Source organism: Cydia amplana, chromosome 10 (genome assembly GCF_948474715.1).
Source record: "Cydia amplana chromosome 10, ilCydAmpl1.1, whole genome shotgun sequence".
NCBI lineage: Eukaryota > Metazoa > Arthropoda > Insecta > Lepidoptera > Tortricidae > Cydia > Cydia amplana.
Genome location: NC_086078.1, coordinates 2,800,861 through 2,817,160, shown reverse-complemented (window position 1 = coordinate 2,817,160; position 16,300 = coordinate 2,800,861). Strand labels below are relative to the sequence as shown.

General features: G+C 37.9%; 1 protein-coding gene and 2 non-coding genes across 3 annotated transcripts; 2 read left to right on the top strand and 1 right to left on the bottom strand.

Annotated features, from left to right (window-relative positions):
* Nucleotides 1-194: 194 nt before the first annotated feature.
* On the bottom strand, nt 195-266 carry Trnaq-uug (transfer RNA glutamine (anticodon UUG)). Its single transcript has one exon. It is a non-coding gene; the product is annotated as a tRNA-Gln (tRNA).
* Nucleotides 267-444: 178 nt separating this feature from the next.
* Trnaq-cug (transfer RNA glutamine (anticodon CUG)) lies at nt 445-516 on the top strand. Its single transcript has one exon. It is a non-coding gene; the product is annotated as a tRNA-Gln (tRNA).
* Nucleotides 517-754: 238 nt separating this feature from the next.
* LOC134651527 (uncharacterized) lies at nt 755-15,020 on the top strand. The gene is made up of 7 exons (XM_063506629.1): nt 755-1,064; nt 1,137-1,255; nt 4,198-4,281; nt 5,006-5,114; nt 6,330-6,418; nt 7,203-7,299; nt 14,595-15,020. The coding sequence occupies exons 1-7, from the start codon at nt 1,037-1,039 to the stop codon at nt 14,729-14,731; spliced, it is 663 nt and encodes a 220-aa protein (XP_063362699.1). The 5' UTR covers nt 755-1,036; the 3' UTR covers nt 14,732-15,020.
* Nucleotides 15,021-16,300: the final 1,280 nt, after the last annotated feature.

Below are 16,300 nucleotides of genomic sequence, written 5' to 3'. Positions count from 1 at the left end.
ATCTGTTGGCGACTGTATAATAGGAGCCCGGGATCTTTTACAACGAAGTGGTGCGAAACAATTTGACCCATATGGCTATGTAGCAATACACGTCTGATACTGAGTAGCTAGGAGCAGGAGCTAAATTGAGTTAGTATCACACGTGTGTTACTAGGGCGCTCTACGGGTTAAGAACCTCGGAATTATGAAAAAGAAGGTTCCACCGAGATTTGAACTCGAATCGCTGGATTCAAAGTCCAGAGTGCTAACCATTACACCATGGAACCTCATACAAATCTACCCGTATTTGGTATACTGCTGGATTTACTGTGTTATCAATACAAGTTTAAGCAGCACACTTGAACAAACAGTGAAAAGTGGAAATATAGAACAAATACAATGATTTGTTTAAAGAAGTAAGGACGTAATTGAATTACTTCGCTAATATTCGAGGACTAATTATACGGTTCCATGGTGTAACCGTTAGCACTCTGGACTCTGAATCCAGCGATCCGAGTTCAAATCTCGGTGGAACCTATTTTTTAGTACAGACATTATGAACAGTATTTTTTAGGAACGTACTAGGAAACTATTTTTATTTTATGTATGAATAATTTAATGCTACAAACCATTCACAATGAAACATTTTGCAATCTTTTTTGTTATACTCCATTTTTTAACAGCGTGCAAGAACGCCTTAACTTTAAAAAAATACGCCCAACTCGAGAAAGCCAATTTCCGAACGAAATCGCTCAGCTGTCAGAGTTATGTCAATCGTTACGTTATCAGTCAGCCTTTATTCTAATTTTTAATTATTTCAATAAGATTACAGAGATTTATTATATTTTTTTAGTAAATAATCTTAGATATTATAGGGAAAAGATATATATTATTCGTTTTATCATTAATTAGTGATCAAACTAGTGTCGAGTGTTAGACGTGACTCAAGTGTTTGTTCAAATATTCATAATGGTAAAAAATCATTGATGGGTATTGTTTACGAATTTCGTGGAATTGAAGATATCACCGACTGCCTTTGGATATATTAGGTATTAGGATGGAAGGGAGCAACGATTCGTTGTCAAGTAAGTAAACTTTTACGGGTATATTGGTTGTTATGTTACAATGGTAATTACGTTGTTTTTGCGTGTTTGTAGTTTTGACTGCGCCCATGAGTGGGTCGTCTGCGGTGCTGCTGACCCCGGGACGGACGAGGAACATAGCTCAGGACATGGAGGCTCTGAGACTTTCGCGACAGGACAACCCATTTTTACAGGTAGGCCAAACATCTATTTATTTTTATTTTTAAAATGGTTTTGCAATATTTGGTGCAGCAATTTGTTTAAATTTTAGTAACAAAATATAATAAATCATTTTGAGAACATAAACAGTTTTATTTTTCTGGGAAATTGTGAATATGTAGAAATATTTAATGCAGCTCAGATAGTAGGTATCCGTTAAATACTTGCATCCAATTAGAATATGCTAACATGGCTAATCTTTACTATATGGAGGGAGTGTTGGGTATGGGGGGGTAGAGGGTGCAAATGCCTACCCCCCAGTCCAACCCCCATGGCGCGGAACCCCATGGTTATGGAGATATCCATGGTTAAAGTTTGTATGAAATTACTATGAAATAAAGGAGTAATGCCATAGCAGATGTCGAAAGGTGCTGTTTTGTGTTAATTTATATTACCTTTTATACCACACCACCATCCTCAAGATCACCAAAATCTCAAGGTCACGAAATTTATGGTCACCAAAATCTCAAGGTCACCAAATTTTTTATCCCCAGAATCTCAAGGTCGCCAAAATCTTTGTTCACCAGAATCTCAAGGTCACTAAAAACCGAATCAGAGCACCCCACTATCCACGTGGGCTTGTCTGTCCTACCTCTAGAGAGCAATTCCAAAAACGGAGGCGCGGAGGGAGGGCAGCCCTCGCCCGCCGTGACGGAGCGCGGGAACGAGCGAGGCGAGCGGCTGAGGCTGGAGCGGCGAAGGCGACCAGTAAGCCGAAGCTGAGGAGCCGAGTGTAGTGAGCGTGCTTTGTCACGCGAGGGCGGAAGGGCTGCTCTTCCGCAGTGCCGGAGCTACCCCCAGATCCAACAGCTTCACCGCTGAGGTCGAAGGCTCGCGGAGTAGCCCCGAGGTCAGTGAGCGACCGAGACCAAATAGCGAACTATGGTCTCGTCAGCTCGCGACCTCAGGGGCGACGAAGCGGGCCTTCGGGCGAAGCGCGCCCCCCCTCACCCCTCACCCCCTCCCCCTTCAAATTTTGCTGTAATCCCTTATTTCATAGTAATTCCATACAAACTTTAACCATGGATATCTCCATAACCATGGGGGTTGGACTGGGGGATAGCCCTCTCCCCCCCCTCCCCCCTCCCCCACTCCCCACCCCAAAAATCGACGGTCCATAAAGTAAAGATTAACCACAAGTTTTATTTTATCCATGAATCATCTTATCTGCTTATACAAACCTGCTAAATCCACAGTTTTTGGCAGTAATCACCAAATTAACAAGGTTATTCTAATCCCATTATATTGGTGATAATCTGTTATGTACAGCTAGCAATGGAAGTAGCTACGCAGACTACTTTTTACTGTGTTATGCAAATAAGAGTGTTCATAATTTTTTCATGACTTCAAGATTTTTTCAATTAGTCAGGATCTTAAATGTCTTTTTTTAATGTGTGTTCCACAACTTGGTGATGTAGATGTGATTAAGACCAAAACAAGATTGATATTGTTTTGTGAAGTCGGTTATTAGGGTGAATAAACTTTTTTTTTGTTGCTCAATGCCATGGGTTCACTATTCTGGGTCAGATTACTCTTTGAATTGTGGTTTATGGCATTTAAATTCGGTTTTTGTGAGAATAACAACAAGAAATTGTTAATTCACCCCTTAATTAACATCCACCCCTGATGCGAATTCACACGTCTGCTCCAGTGTATGAGTGTGAGTGTGACAGCACTCTGTATGTATATCCTTTAGTCGCCCAGAACAGAGGCGTATTAAAAGATTTCATATTCCATTCCAATTTGAATTTAACAAATCTACACGACTAGTGGTTACAGCAATGTCCCTCTCACCTGAGCGATGTGTGAATTAGCAGCCAATGTGAAGACTGCCAGGGTTCGAAATTATCCAGATAAATAGTATGTGATAAATAATGGTGCTCCTCAGCCCCTCGGCTGAGGGCCTCAGGAGGTTGCTTCAGTTCTGTGAGAAATATGCGATTTCTCACGGAATGAAGTATAATTGCGATAAAACTGAATACCTTATATTTAGGGCAGGAAAGGGTCCGGAGAGGATACTTGATGTATTTTTAAATGGGTTACCTGTTCGAAGGGTGCAGCAGTTTAAATACCTCGGACATATACTAACCGAAAACCTGAAGGACGACAAAGACATCGAGCGTGAAAGAAGAGCCCTATCAGTGAGGTGCAACATGCTCGCGCGCAAGTTTGGCAGATGCTCCGACGAGGTCAAAGTGACGCTTTTTAGAGCATACTGTCAAAGCTTCTACACAGGGCAACTTTGGACCAACTTCACCAGGAAAGCAATTAACACCCTAAGGGTTCAATATAACGATGCCTTCAGAATCCTGATGAAGTTGCCAAGGTGGTGTAGTGCATCGAGTATGTTTGCGGAGGCTCGTGTCCCCGATTTCTTTGCCGTAATTCGGTCTAGAGTGGCGTCCTTTTGGAGTAGGCTGCGCAGCTCTGAGAACTGTATCCTTGCCATGATTAGTGAGGATTTGCACAATCCAATTTGTAGGTTTTGGCTGTCTCTGCACCAAGATGCGAACCGGAAGTAGTTTTAAGTTCTATTCTAAATTGTAATTTTACTTTTTACATTTTTTGTCTTTTTACAGGTAATTTTTGTATTGTTGTATTTCGCTTTGTGTGTTTTTATATGGGTGCTTGCCTGAAATAAAATCAATTTTATTTAATGGTATGGATATTGGTATCGAGGTATGGATGGTGCTATGTTTATTTTCTTTTATTTCTTTGACAGTAAATAATAATTAGGACGTTTTCTGCAATTTTTTTATAAATTTTATTAGGTTATTATCAAATCGATCAGGCATAAAAATCACGATATAGTTATCGCGATAATTATCAAGATAACTATCATTCATGATTATCCTTTCGAACCTTGAAGATTGCATTTGAGACTTCTGTTGCCAACTGTATGTGTGTTATATTTCAGCAAGTAATCAAGGCGAGCAGGGAGAGTCTAATAGAGAGCCATATTGATGAGTGTGAATCTGACGACACCATATTAATGTCACAGGTACTGTTTATGTTATTTTTTATGAAGCAATTCTAATGATGGATTGATTTTAATGATAAATTACAAAAAAATGCTGCTGTAGAGATTTAGTTTTGTTTTGGTCATCATCCTCCTCATGTTGTCCTGGCTTTTTGCCATGGCCTATTGGAGCCTGGGGTCCGCTTTGCATCTAATCCTAGGAATTGTCGTGGGGACTAGTTTTTACGACAGCGACTACCATCTGACCTTCCAACACAAAGGGGAAACTAGGCCTTATTGGGATTAGTCCGGTTTCCTCACAATGTTTTTCCTTCACCGAAAAGGGACTGGTAATTATCAAAAATATATTCGTTTTGTTTTGGTCATGGTGAGTAAGGTGACCAGAGTTGCCTATTACCTAAGAGCTATGTGGGTTTGTCTGTGTGGGTGTACAAACCGGATTTCTTTGAAATCTATTGTGTTGGGGAAATAACAAAATTTTACTAATGAATTAATGAATGCATTAGTAAAATTGTTTTATTTTCCTGGCTAGTTATACTTACTGCCTGGCTTCAGCACCTTAGGTGATAGCAGCTCTTAAAGCAGGACACTTCTCTTAAATTCTCAATGTATAAAGAAGTATGAATAGTATGATATATTATTATTTTTATGAGAATTACACTCACTTGATTATATGGCTGGATTCTATTGACCTTGTCATCGAAGTCAGTTTTCCTTCTTTCATGTTTTATCCATAATGTTCCAGGACTTTGGCAGTTCAGCGCTAGACTTTGTAGAAGAAGATCCATTGACCTTGAAAGAGGTGCATGAACATATGATCAGGTCCCCTCCTCCTACAAGCTGCTGGTCTAATGGTACGTAAACTACATATATTTAAAAAAGGGATAACCCTTCGATGCCTGAAGTATCAATATGGATAGTGAAACAAGACAAGTGCCAATGCCAACCTTAAGAAAGGAAAATAATAGACTTTGTTATGAGTTATGAGGACATAAATTCTTAATTTAAAGTGAATCTGGTTGTTTTAGTATGAGTATTGATACTTCAAGTATCTAATCATAGGGAAATCATCAGGCCTTTTGAGATTGTATTTACCCAAGTTTCACTATAGTAGCTACTAGAATGTATTTCAACAATTTGCTTTGACCACTATTACTTAACTAATAAATCCAGTATAAATCTTAATATTCATAGATTCAAGTAACACACGCAATATAACGATTACCTAATATGAATAATTACATTAATTACTAGCCATGCCTGATAGAATCATTATGTACATGGCTTTCTAATGATTTGCATCTATGTATACATTCAGTTTTCGATAACAGTTAATAGTTTGTTTTTAATTAAATACTAAACGTGACTGTGTTAGAAACTCGGTAAAACTGTATTCAAACAATTCAGAATTAAATTTGACTCAATTTTACAATTTCAATACGGGAGGTTACTAATATAACACACAATGTTTTTAACATAACCAATCCAATCCCGCTTGAACTAACCAAATTGTTTCTAAAAAGTATCTTATTCTGAGTGGGATCACGAGCCCGAAGCCCTTTCAAACCCTTTGAAAGGGTTACCACACCCCTGGTGCCAATATTGGCATGAAACAAAATGGTTTTAACCTCCTAAGTCTTGAGTTCCTTTTAAAATAACTAATTGAAATCCAATTCTGAAGTATAATGGAATAAAAAAAAGGTTTCATATTATATAAAAACTAGAAAAATGACTTCGAAGCAAAAATGACCGATGGAGGACTTAGGGGGTTTAAAAATTAAATCCTGTTATAGAACAACCCATACCCAACAACGCATAGTGATGGATAAACTTTTTTGTGTTTTTATTCTGTTCAAGGGTCAGATAAACTTTATAACGCGTTCTACTAACACAATTAGTAGATAGCCTATTATGGAAATGAATTATAACTAGGTACTTTAAAAATGCATGTTTGCGGTCAACTTAAAAAGTAAAACTAAAAAGTCGATTCACCCCTATATGTACAGTATGGACACATATACTATTCTACTACTAACCAGCCCCGCTTGTACTAACCCACTTGCTTCTAGAGTCGCTCTCATACCGCGCCGCGTCTGCGTTCGAGTTCGGAGCCGACAGCCCCGTGTCGTTTAGCGCCTACTCCGTCGCGCACGAGAAGGTCACTAACATTATATTAATGTGCCGTCCTAGGATAACAGAGGCCATATAGTGAAAAACGAAAATCGAAATTTCTTTACCCGCCTCTCTGTCGCTCTTCTATATTTGAACAATAGCAGAGATGAGACTAGAGGCAGAAAAGGAATTTCGATTTTCGTTTTTCGCGGTATAGCTTCTGAACTGTACTGTACTCCCACTGTCATTGTAAGCCTGCATTTCCATGTAGTCTACCCGAGATGTCGTAAAATTTGGACGTCGCCCAAGATAAACTGAAGCAAAAGTACAGTAGGGAGATAAGTAGGTACCTATACCTGCTTACAAAGCCACGGTTTTAACTATGGGTTCATCCCTAACTGTATACATCCGTCTTATTGGCATAATAGGAGCCTCCATAGAAATGCAGGTTAAGAGTGCAGATTTTCTAATTTCGACGTTCGGGGTAAACCCCCGGCTCAGTTGCACAGAAGTTCTATACTTACGTTCTAATAAAGTCAAAAGTTAAATTTTGTTATAGTATATCTACATTTTTAGAACAGACGGGCTACTAGTACTAGTATCATTTTAATCAAAGTGACGTATTTATTGAACTATTAGTGCAACTGGGATTAATCTTTCCGATTGAAATAAGGTATGTGTTTTCAGAAACAAATTACCGACTGAATTGTGTCATCGCATCTACAAATGATTTACACTTTTAATCTTATTAAGTTGTAGGTATATGTGTTTATTTAAAAATTCATAAATGAGATTTTCTCTAAAAGTAGTTACATATTAATTTGATACAGGAATGTTCCCGCTCCCCCCGACGTTCTCGAGCGTCGCGCTCCGCGTCGCCACGTTCCCACGACCTGGCGCTCTGCGGGCGACCGCTCTCCTTGCCAGGTAACTAATATCAGGAAAAACCTCTTGGACGTCAAAACAAGCGATATGTTGATCGCCTTAGTTATACAATTTAAAATACCTCTTTCAAATGTTGTCTCTCTAACAAACAAAAATATCAAAGTACCGAATAAGGGCGATGATTATGTACAGCATTTTAACAATACAACACAGACATCATTACATATACAACATTACGATAATGACGTAATTCGTTAAGAGCCAACAGGAGCTAAGATTAAAATATTTTAGGTAAATATACCCGTCTCGCTAACGGAAGCGGCTCCTAAAACTAGTGCGATAAGGACAAGGCGAAAAATCCTGCGTAAAAATATCAAAAATCGAGGTTTCGTACTCGACTGTTTCCTCCTCCAAAATTTAACCAATCGTAACCAAATTTGGAAATCTAAATGATTATGACATTATCTGTGTCGGACCGTTTTGCTTTTTTGACTAATTGATGTCAGTTTTGAATAGCACGCCTCTCATTGCGGCATAGTCAATTAGGCCATTTTGGCCATTTTTGAAGGGCTCTAGCGCCTTAAAAAACAAAAATATCAAAAAAAGCAAAACGGTCCGACACAGATATTGACAATATTAATCTGTTGTAACGGTTCAAAATTCTATGGTAATATTGACCTCGTTATGATACTCCTATCGACATCTAGTGGCGGAATAGCTGTCGTCACGGATTAATTTTAACGCCATCTGTTGGCATCCAGAGATACTCGATCAGGTGAAAGTCAACTATAATTCTATATTGTTTATGGTTATTATTTTAACTTTAGATATCTGCTTTAGTAGTTTAAATATTTAGGTTTAATAGTTCGAAAATATTGACACGCAATATAATTAGTCTTTTAATTTGTTGTTTTGTAATATTTTTGGGACATCGATTGCTACATGGCAAAATTTCTCGACTCCGCGTCATAGACGCAAGCTTTAAAAAAGAATGAAAGGAAATCGATTGTCGAACGCGATCCTCTCATCACTTGAGATCCGGCGGCATGTGAGCGAACAGCGTCGTGGTCATTGAGTCAATTCGTCCTGGGAGGCATCCCTTAAAACATGCACCCACACTTCTTGTAGCAAGGTAAGTAGCAACTCGAAAGTTTAGTGTTACAAGAATGTAATTCGGTCTCTGCAACGTTACTGATTTTCCATACCTTTTTGTTACAGCACACACATGGCGTCGTGTACCGTCATTCCTTAGGAAAGTCAACTTAAAACTCATTCTTACATATGTCGGGATTTAAGTATCGACAGTTTCAATGAAAATCCGGGTAAGAATTCGCATATTAATTGTAGAAAGTGTAGTTTTCCTTTTTTTCGTCTTTGTTCATATGTGGCAAATGACCACGTGGCAGATTGTAAGTTTTCCTCTAAATTCTTGAAGTAAGATGGGAGTTTTAATTATTGCTGGGTTTATTTCTGTAGGATATGGCAGGAAATGCACATGCATAGTCAAGGTGTGACATGTTTCTTATGATAATTCTTTTCTTTGGCTTTGATGCCGGTCTACCTATCTACCCATCTACCTATCTACCCATCCACCCATCGGTCCACTCCGTTACTTGGGCACGCTTACTCTTTCTCCGGGCACGTGTCAATGCTGGATGCCGCTGTAGCCTTGGGCTCGTGGTCCATACTGCTCACCGCGACCTTGGCGTGACTGGGAGAGTCAGCCAACTGGACGCGCGCCGACGGTTTCGACGCGTGTCACCGCGACTTTTGGCTGCATCCTCGGCACGCCACTGGAACAGCGTGGCCACGGCTCCACTGCCTTCTGCTACAGACACGTGACTCAGGTGTGGTCCAATCTAATCTCTCAGTTAATTTTAAAACTTTAGCAAACACGACAGTGGCCTCTCTATAGACTTTGAATGCTCGGTGCACACTTCAGTGATCAGAAATTGATAGACTTTAATGTAGACTGCGTAACCAGTCTACTGTAATAGCATTAAGCTTAGATACATAATAATAGCGTAAGGTTATCCTCTGTACTACCTCCTTGTACTTACTGATAGTTTTTTTTTTGAAAATACAACTATCTCAAGCTCAAAGAAATAGTTTACTTTATCTCATTCTAGCTTAACCTTTTTTTTGTACGCTGTACAGCGTGCTGGCGCCCATACCTAGTTATAAATACGTTTAGTAAGTATATTTCTTAAGGAATTTCACAGACGGGTTGTGTGACAGCATAGCGTCGAACCTACGAACCCTGAGAAACACCACCGATAGTCTGCAGCTCAACAAAAGTGACAATACCTGTTACAATTTTGGCATCCCAATTCGTGGGGCTACGCTTTCGCTTTTATATTGCTGTCGCAGTCTGTGGATTCTGAAAGAAATCCTTTTTTTTGCTATTTTTTTGAGCTCACTAATGCACTGTGCACATCTTCAATTTTAGTTTAAGACGCCATGGTTTGTTCTGCTTGCTTGCCTACAACTTATTTAATACTTTGACCTTTGACTATGTATGTCAACATAATATATTAAAAGCTGATAAAGCTATTTTCTAATACTACAACTTTATAAATTGTGATACTTTTTGCTAAAAACAAGAAACTGTATTTTTTCTTTAAATTTTGATTATGAAACTCTAAACATTGACTACTCTGTACCAATCTGTACCTAAATTTTATCTCAATGATTTAATAATAACTCTGTATGTAAGACAGACTTATATAAATAACTACTTACTGTTTGCTCAAAGATGCACTATTTTTTTATGTAAAAAGAGACCACTGTTAAGTAAAACTTAAAAACATTATTTTTTTCAAAATGCACCAAGCGACAACACTAAAATTAACCTGCTTCTTTTTTTCCTCAAGTTTGTTGGTCGCTGGTAAATTTCAGGTCTGCAGAAGTCGTTGGTGGGTTATACCTCTCATCGTTGTCTCGCAGCCGTCTCTGGTCTTCTCTGCACAGGTCATCTCCACTCGAAGGTCAAAGTTAGTTCGCTCTGTCTCACTATAACTATTCTTATATTTATTTATTTATTGCTTTATAGGCCTTGCAATTTAGGGCTAAAGCGTTCTATTTTTATTACCAATACTTACTGAAAGTGAAGCTACTTTCTATGTTCTAACATAAGAACTCTGTACCAAGCCATTTGCTAGTACCTACTGTAGTCATTTATGCAAATACCTACTTAATTATATTTTTTTGTTAAGGAAACTTAGTTCTTAAAGTAATTTCCATTACCGCCTTACTTTTTCTTGATACTCTTAACTTACTTACTAATAGTTAGGTTAATGAAACTTAGTTTTTTTTCTTACTAGAAGTAATGTTTACAAAAAAAAACGTTACTCATCTCTTCTGTGTTCTAAAGAAGAACATACTGTACTTAGTCACACTGACGGTACCTACTTTTAGCTTTAGACATTATTTTATCTTACTTTAATAGGTATGTTATAATTTTACCATATTTTTCTAAGCCGTTGGTATACTGTAAACAAGACAACTTAAATATTAATTATAGGTGTAGTTATTCTCTTAAGAAACTTATCTCTTTTATTTTAAGCGATATTCAACAAAGGAATATTGCATAGGTATTTCTCTCTGTTCTAAAATGAACGCTGTACTATTGCCTCTCTGCAAAGTACAAATACCTACTTACTCTTGTAAATACTGTTTACTTAGAATACTGTTAGGTTAGGTCTCACTAAACTTTATAACTTTGCTATCTAAATGTTCCATAAACATGGTTGTAAACAAAACAACAATGCAGGTTATCTAGTTACTTTAATATCACTACATGTTTGAATAGTTTGGCACGGAGCCCACTGTTTACAAAACATATCTAGGACTTGACTTTTTTTTATTCCCCATAACTCAATAAAGTGTTTTTGTTATGTTGGATTTCACTTTAAATTCTTCTATAGGGAGAATATTGCTGGCTTGTAACTATTGCTTTTTGACATCGATGTTTCGTTGTTGAGGAGATTTGGATGTGACTTCGTCTTTTGATGCTTAAGGCGTCAGCTGATTTCCTGGATTCTTGAGTCTTGAATTGAAGGTCAGTTGTTCATTTAATAAAGTGATGTGATAAAGTGCTTTGTGAAGTGAAAATGGTGGTTATAAGTGCAGTGATGTGTTTATCCATGTTCCCTTGAACATTGGAGGAAATTTCGGTCCCATCTGGAGCGAAATTTTTCATTAAGCACTTATATATAACCTCCATTTCCGTTTCTTTTGGCGCTTATGACCTTTTGGAATGGGAAGCCTATACGTCAAGCTATATGCGTTCCGTTTCACGTAAAAACCTAATTGCATCTGTGATCAAGGGTTATTCTTGTGTTTTATATTATGAAAATAATTTCATGGTGTGTTCTTACACATTTTGACACTAGAAAAGGGGAGACTGGGGCAATTCGGTGCTCAGCTCTTTTAAAACTCTAATTTTTTTTGTGACGACTTTAAACTTTAATTAGAAATTGAAGATTTCTGAGTAGGTACGTTCTGCTTGTTGTGCACTGTTTTCTCTCTCTATGAACAGTGTACGGGGATATTGTTTTCACTCCTGTTGGAACAAATTCTGAAGGACAAATACTTACGTAACTTTATTTCTTGATAAAATACTTGACTCTGAATACTTCTCTTTGTATCTCTGATAGGGGACGGAAGTCTTCGGTGTGTTTCTACACATTTGGTACAAAAGGGGAGATAGGGGAAAAATGTATCACCGGTTTCGACACTTAGAAATATTTTATAGTTTCTTTTGATTAGGAACGGGTTTGACTGCTAAGTCGCGGTCTACTTTATTTCATGCATTGGATTCTCACTTGCGGTCCGTGCATGGGGAGTTCGTGTTATTCTGATGCACATCTCCATGAAGTCGACAAGGGTCGAAATTTTGCTTTCTTCCTGTCTGTACGCCCCACTGTGGTGTTCCTGCAGTCAACTCTTAGCTTTTAGTGGTTGTGGTGTAGGCAAAGCTCGGACGTGCACCCCGCTTAGAATTTTCTTCGCTCGCTGCACCGCCGAGATTTACTCTCCCAATCTTCTCATTAGTGAATAGTTTCTTGCATGTTAGGTATAAACATATTATAACTTGATAGTTAGCGTTGCATATGCCTCATGGCATGGTGAATATAGTTAGTAAAGTATTAAAAAAAAAATGTAAGTTAAACATTTTTTTTTTATCTAAGTTAGGTGGTAATGTAACGGTTCAAAATTCTATGGTAATATTGACCTCGTTATGATACTCCTATCGACATCTAGTGGCGGAATAGCTGTCGTCACGGATTAATTTTAACGCCATCTGTTGGCATCCAGAGATACTCGATCAGGTGAAAGTCAACTATAATTCTATATTGTTTATGGTTATTATTTTAACTTTAGATATCTGCTTTAGTAGTTTAAATATTTAGGTTTAATAGTTCGAAAATATTGACACGCAATATAATTAGTCTTTTAATTTGTTGTTTTGTAATATTTTTGGGACATCGATTGCTACATGGCAAAATTTCTCGACTCCGCGTCATAGACGCAAGCTTTAAAAAAGAATGAAAGGAAATCGATTGTCGAACGCGATCCTCTCATCACTTGAGATCCGGCGGCATGTGAGCGAACAGCGTCGTGGTCATTGAGTCAATTCGTCCTGGGAGGCATCCCTTAAAACATGCACCCACACTTCTTGTAGCAAGGTAAGTAGCAACTCGAAAGTTTAGTGTTACAAGAATGTAATTCGGTCTCTGCAACGTTACTGATTTTCCATACCTTTTTGTTACAGCACACACATGGCGTCGTGTACCGTCATTCCTTAGGAAAGTCAACTTAAAACTCATTCTTACATATGTCGGGATTTAAGTATCGACAGTTTCAATGAAAATCCGGGTAAGAATTCGCATATTAATTGTAGAAAGTGTAGTTTTCCTTTTTTTTCGTCTTTGTTCATATGTGGCAAATGACCACGTGGCAGATTGTAAGTTTTCCTCTAAATTCTTGAAGTAAGATGGGAGTTTTAATTATTGCTGGGTTTATTTCTGTAGGATATGGCAGGAAATGCACATGCATAGTCAAGGTGTGACATGTTTCTTATGATAATTCTTTTCTTTGGCTTTGATGCCGGTCTACCTATCTACCCATCTACCTATCTACCCATCCACCCATCGGTCCACTCCGTTACTTGGGCACGCTTACTCTTTCTCCGGGCACGTGTCAATGCTGGATGCCGCTGTAGCCTTGGGCTCGTGGTCCATGCTGCTCACCGCGACCTTGGCGTGACTGGGAGAGTCAGCCAACTGGACGCGCGCCGACGGTTTCGACGCGTGTCACCGCGACTTTTGGCTGCATCCTCGGCACGCCACTGGAACAGCGTGGCCACGGCTCCACTGCCTTCTGCTACAGACACGTGACTCAGGTGTGGTCCAATCTAATCTCTCAGTTAATTTTAAAACTTTAGCAAACACGACAGTGGCCTCTCTATAGACTTTGAATGCTCGGTGCACACTTCAGTGATCAGAAATTGATAGACTTTAATGTAGACTGCGTAACCAGTCTACTGTAATAGCATTAAGCTTAGATACATAATAATAGCGTAAGGTTATCCTCTGTACTACCTCCTTGTACTTACTGATAGTTTTTTTTTTGAAAATACAACTATCTCAAGCTCAAAGAAATAGTTTACTTTATCTCATTCTAGCTTAACCTTTTTTTTGTACGCTGTACAGCGTGCTGGCGCCCATACCTAGTTATAAATACGTTTAGTAAGTATATTTCTTAAGGAATTTCACAGACGGGTTGTGTGACAGCATAGCGTCGAACCTACGAACCCTGAGAAACACCACCGATAGTCTGCAGCTCAACAAAAGTGACAATACCTGTTACACTGTGTTGAAAAAATCATTGCTCTAGCTTCAAAACCCACGGAGGAAACAGTCGAGTACGTTTGTATGGAGAAATGACCACTCCTGTTGGCTCTTAAGAATCTTCAAAAATATTTTCATAAGCTCTGTGAGCTCATGAAAAGATGGTTACTTTTGCTTTGTCGGATATCTATTTCATATTAGAGGTACATCTGAGTATCCAGTACCAGTATAATCCTGTAAAATTAGTTGACATTTCACAATACACACAATATATAAATAATAGGATAATTTGTTTCTCTAATTGCTGATGCAAGGTAAAACATTTTGATCATCCGGTAACCCTTTTCTCCAGGTCCAATATAGTTCTGTTAAATTAGTTTACATTTTACAATACACACAATATATAAATAATAGGATAATTTGTTTCTCTGATTGCTGATGCAAGAGTAAACATTTTAATCAACCGGTAACCCTTTTCTCCAGGTGAAAGTCACCTCCGCAACGCCCTAAGCAAAAAAGTGCAACCAGAGCGCTTTTCCCTTCTACAGCATCCCCGTCCGTTACGCAGACCAGCGCGACAAGACGACGAGAGCGTTCAACTTGTACCTGATGACAAGTAAAGTCAAGAATATTGATGTTTATTGGTAATAGATGTTGATTGGGTTACAGGTTATATTGGTAACCGTATTGTGCGAGAACTCGTAACCGATGACAGGTAGGTAAGGATATTGGTGTATACTGGTAACAAATGTTGGTATAGGTTAATTCATAAACAGCTAGCGCGAGATTTGTACTGAACTATCAAAATCCTCTTGCCAGCTTTTGTGAATCGACCTATAGTCTAGTTGTGAGGTTATACAGGTTATGTTGGTTACCGTATTGTGAAGTTTACAATCCTAAAGGTGATGTAGGTGGCTCTTCTGTGAGGAAATATCCCTATAGAGTATACGTGATGGTTGCCCTAATTGTGGGGATGTGGGCGTATATTCTTACATAAAATGACGGTAACCCTTTGAAAGGGGTCAACCCTACAGATAATATTGGTAACCCTATTATGAGGTGATAAACCCTATTTACAAAAACGTTATCAAAAAGCCAAATGGGCAGTTCTATGTACTGAAAAATGTTTAAGTGACCTTTTGGTGACCTTGGGTAAGCTTTTTACAGAAAATGTCGGTATTCTTATGGTCTCAAGTAAAAAACAGTTACCACAACAGTAAACATCGCAGTCAAAAATAACCTAAGTTACCAATTACATAAAACATTGACAGTTGTTCTAAGGTGGCTGGTTACCCTATAAAAAGTTAATTTGGTTACCACTTTAAAAAAGCTTTTAATTAAATGAGGCTTTGGAATATAAACTAGGGAAAGCGCGACAGTTCTAAAGTTACATAAAAATAAACCGTGTACATATAAAAGGTGCAACTGGTACAACTTTATCCACTAAGAAAAAAGATCCTTATCGTGTTTATAACAAGGACTATATTAGAATGTAATGTCGTCTGAATGGGAATGGATGTCTATTAATTGGTGTATATGTCATTGATAGTCTTCTTGTATAAGGAGTCTTCCTTAGATTTGTTTTTTAGTCATAAGTGTTTGAAATAGCCGATTTTCGAGCAGATATAAAACTAGATATACCCGTATAAGCTGATCGCCAAATATCACTTAGTTAGCACATATTACTGGTTTTCTGAAGCCCTAGAATGCTAAATGTAAAGATATACCGAAGATATTTTGCTACTGGCAGTGCAATATGAACTTAATTTAACAATTTTGGTGTTTTCTATAAGCTAAGAAGTAAGAAGATGACTTAAGTACCTATTATGGAAAGTCCGATATACCTATAATAGTTATTTAGAAATTGTCGTCATTTTCTTTCGTTTTCTTATCATAGTAACACTACGTGTATAACGAAATTTACGGCGTTGATTTATCAATGTTTGCATATACCTAAATGGCGGTGTGACATGTTAGTGAAATTGTGCTTAAGTTTGACAGTTTTAAAATTGTGCTTAAGTTTGACAGATTTAAAATTGTGCTTAATTCAGATTCATAAAAATTGTCTACTGTTCATTTTTCTTACATAGTCTATTATTTGTCTATGAAATAATTCAAATATTTGTTTATATATTATTAAAGTTAAGTGTTAGTTTTATTGATAAGATATAGTTCGAATAAAATTCTAA